Raw genomic sequence first — 17609 nt, 5'->3', positions numbered from 1 at the left:
GATATAAAATTTCTCAGCCGAGGCTTTATCTTCCTCTTTGCCTCTCACTTTTTTCTTTCCACGTTACCGCAGCTCGTACAATTTTCGGTTTTTCCACTATATTCTCATAATAATTACTTTGGCATTAAATGAAATTTTCACTTGCTTGATAAGGCGCGTGCATGATGCATGAAACTTTGATCCAAAAAGCAGATTTTATTTGCACAGTACGGCCAAGCAGCGAACAAATTTCGCATCGCCCAACCACCGTTTGATGAGAGATCCGCACTCCGCCAAAAATTAATTACGTTGCGCAATAAAGTTCCGCAGCTGAAAGCTCCTGCGGAAAAGATTGCTAATTAAATAAAGTTTTGGTGTGCGCCAAGAAGGAAAAGAATCCAGCGCTCGTCACGTCATCTTTGAAGCCAATTTCGGAATATGTCCAATTTAATTTTCTCTCATAGTTCCTTTAAAAGCTCGAGTGGAGCCGAAAAATACGATTAGACTTTATAGGAAAATTGATTTTTGCCATTTCTCACGTCCCTGCGAGGGCTATAAGCTATATCGCTTGGCGGAGGAGGTTTCATACTCTTACACGGCGATCCTTTTTGTGGGGGCGGCGAAAGATTGAGAGCCGGGACAGAATAAAATAATAAATTCCTTTGTGCCTGTCGATTTAACAAATTGCCCCGCCCACGCAGGAGGCCCAATTTTCGGATCAAAAATTTCCCGGCAAGACACGTAATATCTCAAGGGTTCGTCCGAGCGGAAAATTGCAGCCCTTTTCGCCGGCGGCCGGGCTGGCTTAGCTCGGTATTGTCTTTTGTAGTTCAAGGCCGCGTCGTCAAATGGCACACTGGCACATAAAGCGGCCGTAAAAGGCGTCCACTAATAAGAATGCCTTTCGATTCACGGCCGCCGTGCGCGCACATATTGTAAGCCACCTTTGGAGCGACCTTGGCCAGGACCTGGCGGCTCGTGGGTTGAGAGCTGCTCATGTTTATTTCAGAGAAAAACGCCGACTTGCTGCCGAGTGCATCCACTTTTTCTCCAACAGTGAATTTTAACCAAGGTCTCGGGCTTTTTTTCCTTTCAACTGACAAGCTCTTGAGAGTGACGAGCGCATTAATTCTGCTGAGTCGCTCTTCGTTTATTTTATGATACTTAGCACAGGCAAAACTACATGAATTCTCTTTGCTTGCAGCAGTTTGGAATTTAATTAAATTAATGCGCTGCTGCGGGTAGGTTTTCAATGCAGATTTTGCACAGTTTTATGTAGCCTGTGAGCATTGATTTAGTTGAGAAAAGGATTAAAAAACTGCATTTATCTTCCAAATATAGCAACATTATAAATCGGGAAACTAATTTAATTTTAGTCAAAATAAATATGGGGCTTTTGAAAAATAAGGTGTCGGGTTTGTTTTTCTACCATTTTTCAGGTATGTATGTGTGCTATGAACAAATGGAAGTTAAAATGTGTGATTTTTGGAATTTAAGCTCGTTAAAAAAATCAACAAAACTAATTACATTTTCCAGGAACCAATTAAGTTTCAAATGTTGTTTACCAGTTTATTCAAAGTATGTTTATTTTTGCTAGATTTTGAAGAGATATTTTAATCATTTTTGCGATTTCGGCTCAGTGTGGTGTGAGATTATTTAATGTAATTGATTGTGTTTTCAATATTTTGCTTGCTTTATGTTTGCCGTTTCTTGCATTATTTTAATTTTATCTATAAATATGACTAGACCATTTTGAAATGTTAATTTTTCTATAACAAATAAAAATCTTTGAATTAATTTATTTTTTTGCTCAAAATAGTCGATTTTTTTAATCGGCATCTGCATAATTGATTCTGAGGAAAATCCCCGGTAATTATATTTGATCGGTTTCTAAAAGTTCATCAATAAATGTAATCTGCAAAATGCCATTAGTGAAATAGCCGCTTTTTTATTTTCCACTTAAAACGATAAATAATCGATTTCCACCACGCAACTTTGCTAAAATTACTGAATATCTTTATTATTATAGTTAAATTTTCGCAATTTCATGAAATTAATTTTTGATCAAGCTTAAATAGTTTATGTCAGTTTATTATTTATTTTTTAACCAATTTTAGGGGGAAACCTTAAAACATAATATATTATTACTAACTGAATCCACACAAAATTGTACTTCTGCACTTCTGGTGATCACATTCTAACAAACATCTTGCTTTAAATATGAAAACAAATATCTTCAGCTTAAAACCAGGATATCTAAATTTATTCAGCGCGTAGCATTTCTCGTTTTCTGTTCCTCTATTGAGGCCATTCTCAATATGAGACTGCTGATTGCCACGATCCTTGCCCTAATTCGACTGCGGAATTTTCCGAGTGAAGATGGGATTAAAACGCAATTGAATAACTGATGAGCTGGCATCGGACAAAGGAGCACGCATTCGAGGAAAATGAATTGTTTCTCTGTGGTGGTAATAATAGCCGCCGTAAAAATTGACGACGCCCGGGAGCATCGCAGTCGTCAGCAATTCGGCCAATTTTCCGCGCCGATGCCGTCGACCAGCGGAATTCTTCAGCAATGAGCGCGATGCGCCATCGAATCCAAGCACACCGTACGTAATATTCCTATCTCTCCGTGCCAAATCAACACTGCCTCTCCCAACGGCAATTTCGCCCCCGGCAAATTTTCCGCAACGTTTAATCACGCGTATGTAGAGCACGCAGCGAAAAATGTCCTGCGGCGCGACGGGCGAGACGGGAAAATTTGATCGGATCATTAAATAATCCCACTGCCGCAGCTCTGTGTGGGACTTTTTCGCTTCTGAACTGACCCGAGTTGTAACTTTCACGGGTTTTTTTTCGGGAATTCATCCCATCACAAGCCAGACACGCTGAGATATGAAAAAATTCGAATTAAAAAAGTTTCTCTTCATAGGGGAAATCCTTTTAACCATTGTGTTGATTGAACAAAGCAACTTCTCTTTTGCTGCTTGTAAACGTGTTTTGCAAGCGAGCACTGGCAACATGGAGTTCGTACATTTGGCTTGAGTTAAGGACGGCCACTTTTTTGGCTGAATTTTGAGCCGTTTTTTTTGTACGCCGTCGTTCCAGCACATTGTTGTTGCTTTCATAAGCATACAATAAATTTTATTACTAGCAACTCCAGGTCGAAAATTTGCCACAAATTTTTATATCTAAAATTAAAAATGACGTTCAGGGAACTGTAAATTATATTGCAATCTTTGCTAAAAGATTCTCTAAAATTGGAAAAGAGCTACTATTTTTTATATGTCTTTGTATCTTTTGGATGTGGGGATGTGTGAGGTAGCATTACCCTGCTGATCATTCAATTTATAATCTAAAATTTACCGAGGTTGCCATTTAAATTTCCGAGAAAATAGACTGCAAATTTTACATGCTAATCAAGCGGCGAGCAGTCTCCATTTTGATTTCTTTCGCAAGAAGGGTAATTTAACTCATAATTCGCAGCACACAGTTGGATAGATCGTGCCGAGAGGAACGAAAAAATTATTGAAATAATACCGTTCCATATTTCGATAAATTTGACAAATTCCGATACTAAACTGTTACATGGTCCTGCATGATTTAATTTTTGCACATTTCTAAGCTTGATTTTTGCTCAATTCCACAAAAAATAAATTTAATGGACCACTTGTCCAACCTTAAAATGCAGAAAAGTATTTTTTTAATTATGAATTTATGCTAGCACGTCTTTACACTCTGTTCTTTTATTTGCCACAACATATGAAGAATGATACAAGTTCTAATTTAGCCACTTCTGTGAAAAGATTGCCATGCACGCAGTGGTTTTGTATGCATCACAAAGCCCTCTCAATATTTCTATTTTCAATCGATCTTTTCACCGCTAGCGCTTTTCACATTTTATACTTCAAGAAATTACCCATACAACTTCCAAAGCAAGTTTTTTTTATTTAGAAGAGAGCTATATGGGGAAGAAAAGTTTGCGGTTTCCTTCCCGCTGCTTCTGCAGAATGAAGAGCAAATAATAAGATACGAATTTTGCTTGCGTTTGAGGAACTTACATGTTTGCTCGTTATCCGCGCGTGGGCAAAAGATATGTGATCCCGCTCGCTTGCTACCCCATTTTAATCCGACCGCAGGCACTCACAACGCACAGAGCAAGCCCACACATTTGTGTATCCAAGGAAGCGGAGTGGAGGACCTTTAAATTTGCCCCTACGGAGCGCAAGATTAAAGGCAAAAGGATATGTGTTTGGCGATGTATTTTGTGTGGATCAGAGGGTCCCTTAAAACTGGTTTATTTGCACAGCATCTCCTCTTCATATATCCGAATCTATATAGGCTTTGCCATAATAGGTTTTATTTTAGAGGAAATAATTCTATATTATTAACAATAGCACAAAATTTTATCCGATTATCACATGAAAATGTGAATATTTACGATTTTCCCTCGCTTGCTACACCTACTACGCCTTCTTCATAATTTTCCATAAAAGAACACCCCATTTCTAAATTCCCTCGAGTTATACACTTTCTTCCAGGGTCATTGTTCATAGAGAATCCTTTTCAGACATCAAGAATTGCTAAATTTTCCAAAGTTTAGTAATTTTTCCAGCTTGGGAATCGTTTATTTATCGTTTTAATTGGAAAGGAATCAAGCAGCTATGTCACTTAGGCAATCTACAACATAAATAAATATCTGCGGAACGGTTGCAAACCAACTTTTTACAAATTTATTCTCCTAAAAATCGATAGAATAACAAATTAAAATGCAAATAACAATAAAATGGATTAAAATAATTGACTATTTTGAGCAAAATTCTATCATTTTTGCACATCCCAATTCACGAGTCATTTGTTTTTATTATTTTTCATTCGCAATTCTCGGAAACCATAAAATATTTTTAAAAATTTATGTCTTACTATTGCAACGCGAATCATAGTTTGTGCTATGTATCCATTTCACATTTGACCCAGATTGATTCTCCTAGCAACTTGCCCCCCAAGGGGTGGGTTTATCGAATTTATGCCTTAATGTAAGAAGATAGAGCAGGGTCGGAGGCTACTTTTGTGCTAATCTAGGACACAGCAAGAGATATCTCGGGTCGTTTGTCATGTCGGCGGCGCGACTGCTCATCAAACACTCGGCCGCAGTTATTGGGCGGACAGCTCGAACACGCAACCCCTGAGCATCAGGCGCGAGGGATGATGAATGCGATGATTGCGTCGTCTTGCCTGCCGGCCGTTTTCGTGTGCGAAATAAATCTTGATCGGCTCGTTGCTGACGTGCATTTACCTCTCTTTTGTGCGAGCGAATGAGTTATTACGAGCAAGGAGAGATTGGCCCCGATCGATGCCGAGATGCGTGTGTGTTTTGAAGATTCGCACTTTCTGCTGTTGTCTCTTCCTGGCATTTCAATTTCCGGATGACATGATACTAAAAGGAAAGAAAATATAGGAACTTCTCCTGTCACGTGGCACACAAACCTATTTTGTGCTCCACCATCCTGATGAAAAGAACACTATATAATATTGTTCCGAAAATACACTTTTTATTTTTCAGCTTTATCAAAAATTACTCTACATGGGATGCTACTTTTGATTATGAAGAGATGAATTTATCATGAGTAGGGCTGCGCGTTTGATTTTTTTGTACAATTATTGTTACACGTTACAACGTAATTAGCATTAAATGAGCACAAAATGTGGGCTTTTAAGCAATTTAAGCACATGCCTAAATAAACTATTTTAGTAAAAAACATTTTTTTCTTGAATGGATATTTCAATTAATATTACCATAATACCCCTGTATTGATTGTAAAACATTTTTTTGTCTTTTTTACTGATCTTATCCAAGTAACAAACAAAAATTAGATAAATTATTTTGAAGAACATCTTTACTTTTAATAATTAATTGTATTGCAATATTGTTACAATTTTTTCCCTCAATAATCATAAAAAAACTATTTAAAAAAACTAAAACGCAGAACCTTAGTCATGCTCTTAAAAAAGTTGATCTGAGTGCATTGGCACTCTTTTTAAATTATTAACATATATACACTGGCGGAAAAAATTCTTTCTTCTAGCTGCCGATGAGGTTGCAACCGAACTGCGCGGCGAAGAGTCCCCTGAGCAGGCTGACCTTATTTTTCTTGACCTCCGGCATGGTGCGCGGATCGCACACGCCGTCTCTGACCAGGTCCATCACAGAGCCGGTGAGCACCCGGAAATTGACGTCGCTGGTGTTGAGTCCTTGGTATATAAACTGAGGTAATCGGTTGCTAAGCACCCACAGGTTTTGGCTCTTGTCAATTCGCATGTCGTTGGGGAAGACGAGCGCTTCGTTGTCGCTGTCCACGATACCCTGATACTCAGGCCTGAAATGTCCCAATTTCCCGGTAAATCCATATTTAAAAATTCACTTGCAGGCTATGCAACCCGCAAACAATTTTTAAATTCCCACAATAAAAGATTGATTTTATAATAATTATCTCAGAAAAATTAAAACTCAAATACTACAAGTCGTTTTTCTCAAAGTACATTTTAAAAATAAATTGTTGAAATCAATACACATTTTCAAGAAAAAATGGCAACTTAAATTTATTAAAAATTTTATTTTTAAATTACGGATTCGTGGATCTAGTGAAACTTTCCTTCGACAAATTATTGACTTGAATCAAAAACTATAAAAAACACTACAATTTTGTCGTTATTTTCACTCACTTGTATGGGAGGCGGGAGTTCCAGCAGCCAACGGCGTTGCGACTGACCAGGTTGTAGAACAACACCCCGTTTGCGGACATCGCCTCGGCTGAGCTGTGTTCGTTCGCCGTTCCGCGAGGGTCGAACGCGTGGAACATGTCGGCGATTTCGTCTCCATTGGCGGAAGAATTCCTCAGAACCTCCGTGGAGACGGCGAACTCGCGGAAACTTGCCATCGGGTGGAAGTAAAGGGTCTTTTCGTTGGTGAACCTGGCGGCAGGCATTAAATTTAGAATTCTAAAACCAAAAAAAGTTTTTACCTGCTTGCGGGAGAGAGGGCAAGTCCAAAGATGCCATCGGGCCAGCGGAACTGCAGGCCGTTGACGTTGAACTTGGTGGCCATGGGGTCAGGGTAGAAATACTCATGCTCGATTCTGCGCGAGGTGTTGGTTTTCAGGTCGTAAATCACCAAGCCGAAGCGCCACACGTCCGACATGTAGGCGTAGGCATCCAGGCCGCAGTCGTTGTTGACCAGGTCGACGACGATGTTTGTGAAAAAAGAGCCATCTTTCACCTGGTCGTCTGGCAGCACGTACTTCACCTGTGGAAACACGATTTAATTTTCACCTTTTGATGGGAAATCATCAAAATAATAAAAAATAAATTATAGTGAATCAAGAAGCACAAATTGAACCTCTTACGAGTTAAAGGTGAAATTTAAATTTTTCCGTCCAAAATATTTACACTCCTAAACTCCCCCCAAAAATCTACTCTCTATAAAGGTGCGCCCCTCAGGAGCCCGCCGGCCCCTATCTAAGCGCCCGCTGAAAATTTTGAACCCAGTTCAGCCCTGGTTGATCGATTGTCGAAACGTCTTAGTTTAAATATAGGCATTAATTATTATCATTAGTGAATAAGACGAGTGTTCCTTTCCTCAAGAAAACCCGGCTTGGAGCTTGTTAAAACTGCTCCATGATGTATTTCTTTGAGAAGGATATGAACTTTTTAACAACCAAAAAGTTAAACTTTACAATTCTCAGATGGTAAATGAGTGCGCGTTCCACAAGAAATAAATAAAGCTCTCGTTCCTTTCTTTCTTCTATATTATGACCTTTGTTTGGCGAAGTCGAGCTGTGTAGTCGCAACTCGTTTCGCACTGGAGTTTAGCGCGTTGCATAATCTCGCAGGCTTAAGTTGGCTGCTCACTTTTGTTAGATAGAGCAGCTTACGACGCACGCTCGGGGGAGAAAACAATTTCACGGAATCCACCCGAGCGCACGAGTCTCATAGACAATGAATATTAAATGCGATACAGCCATAGATCTAGATTGTTTTCAGCACGACTGGATTAGAAACTCTATGAAGAACTATTCATTTCTCTGAATAAGTGAATCACCATTCACATATTTTTTAAATGCAGATTTTTTCACGTTTCATACATATTAATGCATCGGAAAACCAATAAAAAATAAACAAACTACAGATTGGAACTTTATTGCTATGCAGAATATATGCTTTAAAATTAAATTGAATATTAATATTCCTCCGGCTTGTATTGATAAAAATCATCGAGTGAATGGTTATGTAATGGAATTTTCGACGACAGATGAAAACTCGCTCTTTCAAGGCTTGCTCCAAATCACCAACGCACTTAACAGACAGTTCTCTACAGCGAAAATTAATTTCCAGACTTGTGTGTACCAGGTAAGGGAATTATTCTTAAAGGGTTTCCTAAATTTTAGAGGAGAAAATATATACCACAGTTACAGATGTTCCGGAAAATTTAATTTAAGGGTGCAATATGCTGGTGGTAAAACTTCATATAATTTTTTTTATTTATAAAATAATTTTCAACACTCCAAAAATGTTTTTAAAAAAAATTAATGAATCATTCACCTCAAACAATCACTGAAAATGAGAGTTTTTAATTTAGAAACTTAAAATCATTTCAAGAATTCTGTCCAAAAATTGAAAAACAGTTTGTTATCTCACCAGCAAATTGTCGGTGTTGAAGTCAAAGACCAAGAGTTTAGGAGGACACTGCTGCTTGACGCCAATGCCGGCGTCGACGGCCCCAGAGTCCAATACCCAGAGGCGATTGCACGTGTCCAGGTTGACCCTGAAGACGGAAATGAGTCCGTCGCAGTTGCCGGGGTGGTGCCAGATCCAGTTGGGGTAAGGCCTGAGCAGTGGCGCCCTTTCATTGCTGTTCCTGGGCACGGTGGCCAGGGTGGCGGGTAGGCCGGGCTTCCACCTGGGCAGGGTGATCACGAGGCGGTCGGTGCCGGCCTCCAAGCCAAGAGGAAGGACGTTCTCAGGCTGGAACATGCCCGACTGGATGGCCCGCTCCTTCAGCGCCTTCGTCGGCCACGTGAAGTCCACCTGCTTCCATGAGTAATGTTCCTTCAGCCGCGTCAGGGCAGAAAGGGTGCACGGCAGCAGGGTCACCACCACCAGTAATAAGAGCCTTTGTTGCATTTTAGTCTGTAATAAATAAAAAGAATTTAAATAGTTAATTGAAAGTGGATATTTTTCTCACGGTTTCATTTTTGAGGAATTTTTAGCCCCTTATTGCAAAAATAGTTTTGATCGCAGTTTTTCAGTCAACAGAGTTTTTCGCAATGTGAGAGTACTGTCCTTACTTTGGTTAAAAAAATATTTAGACCTGTTAAGACAGTTTAAATTTCCATTTGATGAAATTTCAGAAAAAATGCTGTTACTTTGGTACATTTCACAAAAAAATTGATGTATTGAAATTAAGTTGGTTTTTTTATACTCTCTTTCATTGTTTGGAGCAAAATATGACCTTTTTGGGGTTCAAATTTCTACTGGTAAAAAGAGTGGCGCATATTTGCATATTTGCACATTGCAAAATTGGCGTAATTTGAGATACACTCGTTAAAGAGGAAGAAATTGTCTGCTTGTTCATAGTTTGGTTGATTTCTTGGTTTCATCCCGTTCATTAACCCGCATGGTAATAGGCTCAGAGTTCTTCAAAAGTTCTATTAAGAAAAACCAGCTATTAAACACGTTCAACACAGTTGAAGTTAAAAACAGGAAAGAGCATGTGGTTGCCAGTGTGTCTTCACTGAAGCCGCATTCCTCCATTGAGTTTACCACAAACAAATTTACCCATATTATTAATTCATCCTATACTACAAATCTGCTAAAAAGTCTTTGAAAATGTATTCAAATACATTTTAATTATAATAAATTCAGCCATTTTTGCTTTTAATTTTGCTCAGACAGCAGTTTTTACATTTCCCTAACTTGAATAATTTTTTGCTCTAACTATCGAGTCCTGTAAAATTCATAGCTTCTCTTTTTTTAACTTTTATTGCACACTATAATTTATGTAGTCTCGAAACCAATTTTCCCGTCGGAATTTCAGCAAATGAAGTGATCATTACGAACGTGATGGCTGCGTGAATTGCAACTATTAGCGTCGATTTCAATTACAAAATTCGCAGAGCAAACCAACCTTTGCCTTTTACGAGCTCTCAAAGATCGTGCTCGCATCGAATTGATTTTAACACAAACCACCGCTAACGAGAGAAGGAAAGTGAACCGGTAAAGGTGAGTTCATCTCTGCTCTCGCCAGGTCGTGACCTGAGATCGCAACCATCCTTTCACGAACGTGTTTATCTCTTTGATTCGAGTTTCGTATGGAGTTGGTTCTAGGTGTGATGCAAAGTATTAAGACTTTCTCGAGTGCGATAAAAACTGCGGGACGCCCTTGCATCGTGAGTGAGATGCATCTGTGCGTCGAATTTCCCGTCGCGGACAAAACAATCAGACCTTCGTGTCGACAGCACTTTCATCCAAGCGGCAAGATTAACAGAGTGTGAATGATAATCTCGAGGTAAAGGTAAAAACACTTGTGCCCTGATTAATTTTGAATATTTACCAAAGAAGCTCTCGTTTCAGGTACTTGGATTTTCATTAATTTCAAAATAACAATTTAGAAACTAAATGCTTATTTTTTAATATTTTGCACTGGATTCATCAACATTGGGGCATGGCGTTTTCAGATGTAAAAAGTTATTTTGTCCACAATTTTAGCAGCAAAGGAGGTTGAAGTTACTTTAAAAAGTCTCACCCTAAAATAAAATCTTTAATTTTTTAATGGCCAAAATTGGTCATTTTCATGTTTAGAATTTCAATTAAAATAAGTTGGTAAAATATCTGTACATATCTTATTGTCAGGTTTAGACCTGCACTTTTTTTAATTTGACATTGATTTTAGGGGAAAATTGCATGAAATCTTTAATGTTGTAATGATTATTATTTAATATACGAAAAGTTTGAGAACGCGCTGTTATCATTCTAGAATTTTACCTTCCTGAACTTTTGGGAGAGTTAAATTTCCTTAAAACGGAACATAGCAACCTAGGGAAACAGCAATTTCGTTCGTTCCCAGTGCTATTACTGCAAACACTGGCGCAACTGATTAAATGCAAACAAGTGTGACCCGACCGCGGCTAGAGGAAATTCTGCGCCAGACGAAAATCAGTGCTGAATAACGAGAGTTAAACTCAACTCTGAACTTGAATGTCCGCCGGCTGCGCGTTTTTCCTTCCTCGGCAACTTTTTGCCGCCGCGAGATGTCTTCTCAGCAGCAAATCTTTCGCTTTTGTCCTCCCCTAGCTGCATCTCATTGTGTCAACGTTTTTGCTCGGTGGCTTAAGTGATATTAATTTGGCTTTGTTTCCACGCCGTTGAGTCGGACCAAGAGACGCTGCGTGTTTGCTTAATACAAGCGGCATGAACATGACATTCCGTGTTTCTCATTCGAGACTGCTCGCACAGAGAAGCGCAAAGAACCCTCCAAACAAGTTAAGCCAGCTAGATTAAGGGTAGCGCACATTTAATTCGGAAATTATGGTGTTTTTTCGCTACGATTTTATTCAGATTTAATAATAATTCAGAAAATGAAGTAAAAAATTACCATCTTCTACAATTTTTATTTATTAATTTTTTTAAAATTTATTAGCAGAGCAAGTGCTGTACACTTTATTTCAACCTCTGCATGAATAAAATAATTGGAAGCATGCGATGGCAACCAACAATGCACGTTTGGGTGTAAATGTAACAAAAAAGGGGACAGAGGGAGGGTCGTTTCATGTTTTTATAGCAAAACGCCGGAATCACAAACAAACAGCAAACCGCGGTGCCTGGAAATTTCGCTGTGCTTCCGGCAACAGCTTCGCAAACTGCGAGCACATGTTTCCTCTCGTAAACCCTTTGTCAACGTAGCCCATAGCAGTCAGACGGACCTCACTTAAATTATGCTCGTCTAACTTTGCTTTGATGAATTTAAGTTTGGTGATGCGTATATTTTCCGTGCTTGGTGGTATGACACCAGACGGTTCTCTTTAAACAATAATATAATTTACTTGTTTATTTTACTTTAAATAGAATACAATTATATAAAATAATGAAACGACATGGACAGATGAAAATAGAGACAGGATTTTTTTAAACAGGGTTAAAATTAGCAATGCAAATTGTAATGTATTTTTTAATATTAAAATGAAGAATTAAAAGTTACATTTTCAATGTTTACCAAATTTATATGGATATTAATATTAAAAAATATTAAATTATTATTAACAATATAAACAAAAGTGGTGTTTTCATTAAAATTGTAATTTGAGAAAATTTATTTATCAACTCATTTTACTAAAAAATTTTATAATTTTTGGAATAATGGTTATAATGAGTTAATCTTCAACCTTTTAAAAATCAAAATATTTATATTTAATGGAACCTCCCAATCGTTAATAGTTGCGGTCAAAAAACATTTACGTTTTTTAAATACGTTTAACAATTTTAGCTAGTATTTGTATGTATTCCAGCTAAATATACGAAAAATACAGTATTCATGTTTAATTTTTTCAGATGGCAAATTATATCTTTAAAAAATACTTGAAGCACTTTTTGAAATTATTTCAATCTGTTATCCCCAGCTAGTTACTGAGCTAGCGTAAAAAATGGTTAAAAATCCAAAAATAGTTTAAATTACAAAATAATAAACTGATCGATTCGTCTCATCAATGATTCTGTATACAAAATTTCACAACGATTTGAACAAAAATTGACTATTTCTTAATAATTAACGTGGATATCTTCATAGATCTCCATTCTAAAAGGTTTGCCTCCACAGCTCACCTATGATGCCAGATAGGAACTTTTTATTGGTCATTATTTCTTTTAATTTCGCTAATTTAATGAATGATGCAAAAAACACTTTCAATATGCCGGGTTTCCTTGTCAGTTTCATCAAACACATTGCCAAAAGTATTTCTCAACCCATATCTTTGCAATGCGAAATGTTTTTCGCAATGTTTTCAACGAATATCGCAAAAGAAGGTATAATTGCGTGAAAATGCTGCAAAGCAGCAATCTGATTGCAGAGTTTTGCTGGCGTGCAAAATGCAGTTGATTGCAGCCTTGAGAGCGTGAAATGTCTCCTGCATATCATTTCTTGCATTGCGAGAGAGAAGATGCGCGGCGCACGAGATGAATATCATTCCGAGTCGATCAAACGAAACCAATTATCACGCGCACGTGCTCTCGCATCTCGGAACTGGCAGCTTTTGAAATGCAGAATCGAGTTTCCAGCTCACCAAATGAGACGATTTGCAATAGCGAACGAAATATCACAAAATGTGACATGAATACGGTGTTGGAAACGCGCACTTCACTGAACGCGGCGGACAACTCTACTTTCTCTGCTGAAATTGATCAGGTTTTTGATTCGAATAAACATATGTGCGTCGGTGGGCGTTCTATTACAATGAGCAGGAGTTTACAATGGCGTAAGCTGGACGAGTATCCGAGTTGCACGCGGCAAGTTGAATAATAATGAGAGGGAAATGAGAATGGGTCTTATGAAATTATGCTGTACGCGGTATAGCACAACAGTTTTGAATCGAATCATTTGTAGCTATATACAACACCACGTACACACTGCTTTTACTACATACTTGTTAGAAATTAATTTCAACTATACGAAATCTTGATGATGACTACAATTAAAACCGGCCTGTTGGTTTTAGGCTAGCAGTTTCAAAGCAATAAGAGATATTAGAGAATTTCTGGCTGCCGAATTTCAGAGATGGCAAAAGGTAGGTTAGTTTGCTCAAATAGCTCAAGGGGCTGGGAGGATTCGCCACTGTGAACGCCACGATTCTGCAGCCATTCGAGCCCATTGTTAGTTGCTCTCCGCGGTGTTATTTGCCAATTGGGAACCGATGAGCTTGGCTCACGGGATTTGCTGATTAGCAGAAGTTAAAAGAATGATCTGATAAGGACACTTACATATTTTTCAGATTTCAAATTAATTATCTTTTGGAAATTAAGAAAATATTGGTCAACATGAGGAAAAATAGGAATTTTAATCAGCTCTTTGTTTCTTAAAACACATCAAAGCTCAGTCACACATTTTAGAGAATATTCGAATTTCCTCTCGGAATCATAAATATGACCCAACAATTATTTTCCAAATCAAACACTGTCTATGAAGCAAATTGCATCTAAATCGAGCAAATATTGTAATTTTGTATCAATTTTGAACTATTTGGTAATTTTCTCTTCTGAAAATCGCTATTTTTGGTTAAAACAATATTCAAGGATTTAATTAACCTACCGCGTCATGAGTTTGCTATTATACGGTACCTTCTCTATATATTTAACATAAAAAGCTCGTTTCGAATTCAATTATCGCGGCACTATGCAAATTGTTAAGCAAAAACTATAAAAATTTGCATAAAACTAAATGGAGCGAAGCGAGCACGTTGTGCAAAAAAATGATAACAATCAGCACACGCCACCGTTCAGTTTCATTTAGTTTGTTTTGCTCATTGCGGTTGTGGCTGAAAAACTGGGATTGTAAAACAGTGAGCGAAATGCAACAATAAAAAGTCGTCTTTATTGATCTCTAAAAATCAGAAGTGCTCTCTGCGGTTGTGTCGCTGCACCGTTTACCAGGAACGAATTTCGCTTTTTTTCACGCAGAGGCACTTTCGACCCGAAACGCAGTGCAGAGATGAGCAGCCACGCGCGCTGACAACAAAGACTCGCAGTATAAACGCTGATGTAATTAGGCTGCTCACTTGCTTGCGATCACCAAATCCGCGCGCGCGGCTGCCTCAGGCACACGTGAAAAATTAATTGCTCTCGCGCACTCACCGATGACACCGCGTAGAAAAGGGAGCGAGAGAAATTTCGGTCAAAATGAGTCGCTCACCGAACGTTGTGGCATATAACTTTTTCAATCTCTACTTTGTGAAATATGTTAAAATATTTCAAATTAAAAATAAACGATCTAGTTTTTGGCGTTGATGACATTATTGTATTCTTAAATTTAAAGATTAATTATGTGTGTGTATTACTCCTTAGTTTTAAAATTATTGAATTCGTTTACGTAAGCTTTCATGGATTAAAGTCGGTTTAAAAAATCAGTTTGGACGAAATTTAGTTCGTACTCAATGCTCAATGTTCAATGAGACAAATCGACTGGTGGGTCATTTTTTAATTTGATAAAAACTTAAATTTTCCCTTAAGTGTCTGTTCTGGCCTTTGTAAGTTTTCAATAATTACTTTATAGAGAAAAAAACTGAATGTGTGAAGCTCATCAAATTTCCTTTTTCACATGTTGGCCAAAATGTTTTTGAACCGTTTTTTATTCCTAGAAAACTATAGCTTGCATGAAAGTAAAAGTGAATATGCCTTTTCCAAGAGCTTCAATGGAGCTACATATGGCACATGATCTTGAAGTTAGCTCAGAAAGTTTGAAAACATTGTTTTCGACCATTAATGAGATATTTTTAATTTTCCCAGCTAATAAATAAAAAAATTCAGGTCCTTTACAGTTAAATAAAAAAAATACGCATCCATCATATATGTAAAGCAAGCGCAAATATAGTCATAATGATTAAACGAAAACAGCCTCAAGTATCAATTTTTAACCTTGAATGAAAATGTAAAAAAACACTTCAAGTTGAATTTTCCTCAAAGCTAACCAGGTCCTCATTACGCTCTATTATTTTGGACCTCTGCCCTGATCCCTAATTTCATGAACAGAAACTCACAGAACTGCTCGCTCATGAAAGGAGATATTTAATCATCTGAGTTTATGTTAATTTGATTACAACATGTATGTTTTATAATTTACTTCATTAATTAATTTTTGTGAAAATTTTAATTTTGAATTTATTAATGTTCTGTAAAAGGTTTATGCTCATGAAATAGTGCTACAAGTAGAAGCCAAAACTAGCAGACAATAAAGACGTTGCTATAGCTTCAAGTAATGTGTCCGGCATTTCAATTCATTGTGGAAAAGGACCTTGCTAGGATTCTTCAATATTATTCAGATAATTTTTCTGCTACAATATATACCATCTGGTTTGTCTGCGGTATTTTTAGTCTAGAACATAATATCATTTTCTGCCGCAGTGCAAAAGGATATTGTTTTCACAAATCATCGAATTGTATATAATTTTGAACCAGTCTGTGCGCTTTTAGCGCGCTCATCAACACGTTCTCAAAATTATATCACGGGCCAAAAACTTTGCAATAGCTTTTCATTAACAAGTTGCGAAAATAACCGTCGTAATGGTGCCAAGTTGTTATTGTTTGTCACATTCATACATACGTGAGGAAGACGCGGCGTCGTCTTCTTTTATGGGCACATCAAAGAATACTATCTGGCGAGGGAATAAAGCGCCCGCGGCCTTTATTTTCGCTCTTGCGTGTTGATATTCGCAAAAGAGCAACAACTCGTCTTCGCAGCACCAAACACGTGCACACACTGTGAGCCAAATGGAGCTTTTTCGCCTCGGTACACTTTATATCAAGTTCAACGCCAAACAACGGCAGCAACTGAGAGAGGGGCACGACACAAAATCATGAAAAAAACACAGACAGAGAGGGAAAGGCTTTCAATGCGATCTCGTGGAGCACCAGCCGCGCTAGATTACTCAATTTCTCTAAAAAGGTGGATCGACCGGATCGGCTAATCGGGAGCATTAATGCTTTCTCAAATATGCAACCTGTGACATTCCTCTGCAAGAAAAGGCCAACATGTGAGTGCACCAGTTGCACACATCACGAAAACAAATTGCTCTAAGTTTAATTGGATATTGCAATCTGTGCAAATTCATGCAAGTTTAAATGGTACAATATTTTAAGTGTCAATGTCAACCAGAATTTTAATTTAACCAAAAAACGAGTAAAAAAATTGCAGAAAATTTATGTGAGAGAGGTCACCTACTGAAACGAAAAAAATAATGAGTTTGTAAGACAATAACCTAGAAATCATTTTCTTCTCCTTAATTTATTTCCCGGAAAAGCAGTTTTAAAAATTTACCCTTATTTACCAGCAAGTTCAAAATGACCAAACTAAAGCTTGATTTTGAGAGAACTATCTTAGTTAGAAAAAATGAAAACTGCTACTAAGCCGTTTCATTTCTGATTGTCATTTTCCCAGATCTACTGGAATATTTTGGAAAAAGTTTCGAACTTTAGCAAAAGTCTGAAAATCCGCACATTATTTGAATGTAAAATTTGTTAAAATCTAACCTTATTCAAAAAATTATGACTGGTTGAAATTGTTACAATTTTGATTTTAAATTACGGGGGCAGAGATTTTTTTATTTTTAAGTGAACCAAAAATAATGGGAACCTTTCCTTTGGAAAATTGTCAGTTTTTCTGAATTAACTTGACAAATAAATAATCCTTTTATAAAAAAGTTAAATGGTTTTTAATTTCGTAATAGAAAAAGCAACAAGTTTAAGAACAAAAATATCAACGAGTCGAGAGGATTATTCAAACCTGCAAATCGATGTGTTTCTTGGAAGTCAGATCGATGACAAGATGCTGGTATCAACGTTTCTTACAGCAACTGCGCCGTTGCTTTGATTCG

At 37.5% G+C, this 17609-nt stretch overlaps 1 protein-coding gene across 2 annotated transcripts; it reads right to left on the bottom strand.

Moving 5' to 3' along the window:
* Positions 1-5509: 5509 nt before the first annotated feature.
* On the bottom strand, positions 5510-16549 carry LOC135947911 (protein yellow-like). 2 transcript variants are annotated; one of them, XM_065496894.1, is made up of 5 exons: positions 16336-16549; positions 8674-9165; positions 7002-7282; positions 6703-6951; positions 5510-6356 (listed from the first exon to the last, which is right to left on the bottom strand). In XM_065496894.1, exons 2-5 carry the CDS (start codon positions 9157-9159, stop codon positions 6062-6064), a joined length of 1311 nt encoding a protein of 436 aa, XP_065352966.1. In that variant the 5' UTR covers positions 9160-9165; positions 16336-16549; the 3' UTR covers positions 5510-6061. The 2 variants fall into 2 exon arrangements, with proteins under 2 accessions (XP_065352966.1, XP_065352968.1); XM_065496896.1 differs by having other exon boundaries at positions 16340-16549.
* Positions 16550-17609: the final 1060 nt, after the last annotated feature.

The sequence above is a fragment of the Cloeon dipterum genome, chromosome 1, assembly GCF_949628265.1.
Source record: "Cloeon dipterum chromosome 1, ieCloDipt1.1, whole genome shotgun sequence".
NCBI lineage: Eukaryota > Metazoa > Arthropoda > Insecta > Ephemeroptera > Baetidae > Cloeon > Cloeon dipterum.
This window is presented reverse-complemented; position numbering and strand designations above follow the sequence as displayed.

Bases quoted from the DNA above. Each gene is read 5' to 3' on its own strand.
- LOC135947911 (XM_065496894.1), bottom strand. From the start codon at position 9,159: ATGCAACAAAGGCTCTTATTACTGGTGGTGGTGACCCTGCTGCCGTGC. The intron at 6,952-7,001 runs GTAAAAACTTTT...GCCTGCCGCCAG, and splicing joins GCCCTCTCTCCCGCAAGCAG to GTTCACCAACGAAAAGACCC. The intron at 6,357-6,702 runs GTGAGTGAAAAT...GGGACATTTCAG, and splicing joins AACTCCCGCCTCCCATACAA to GCCTGAGTATCAGGGTATCG.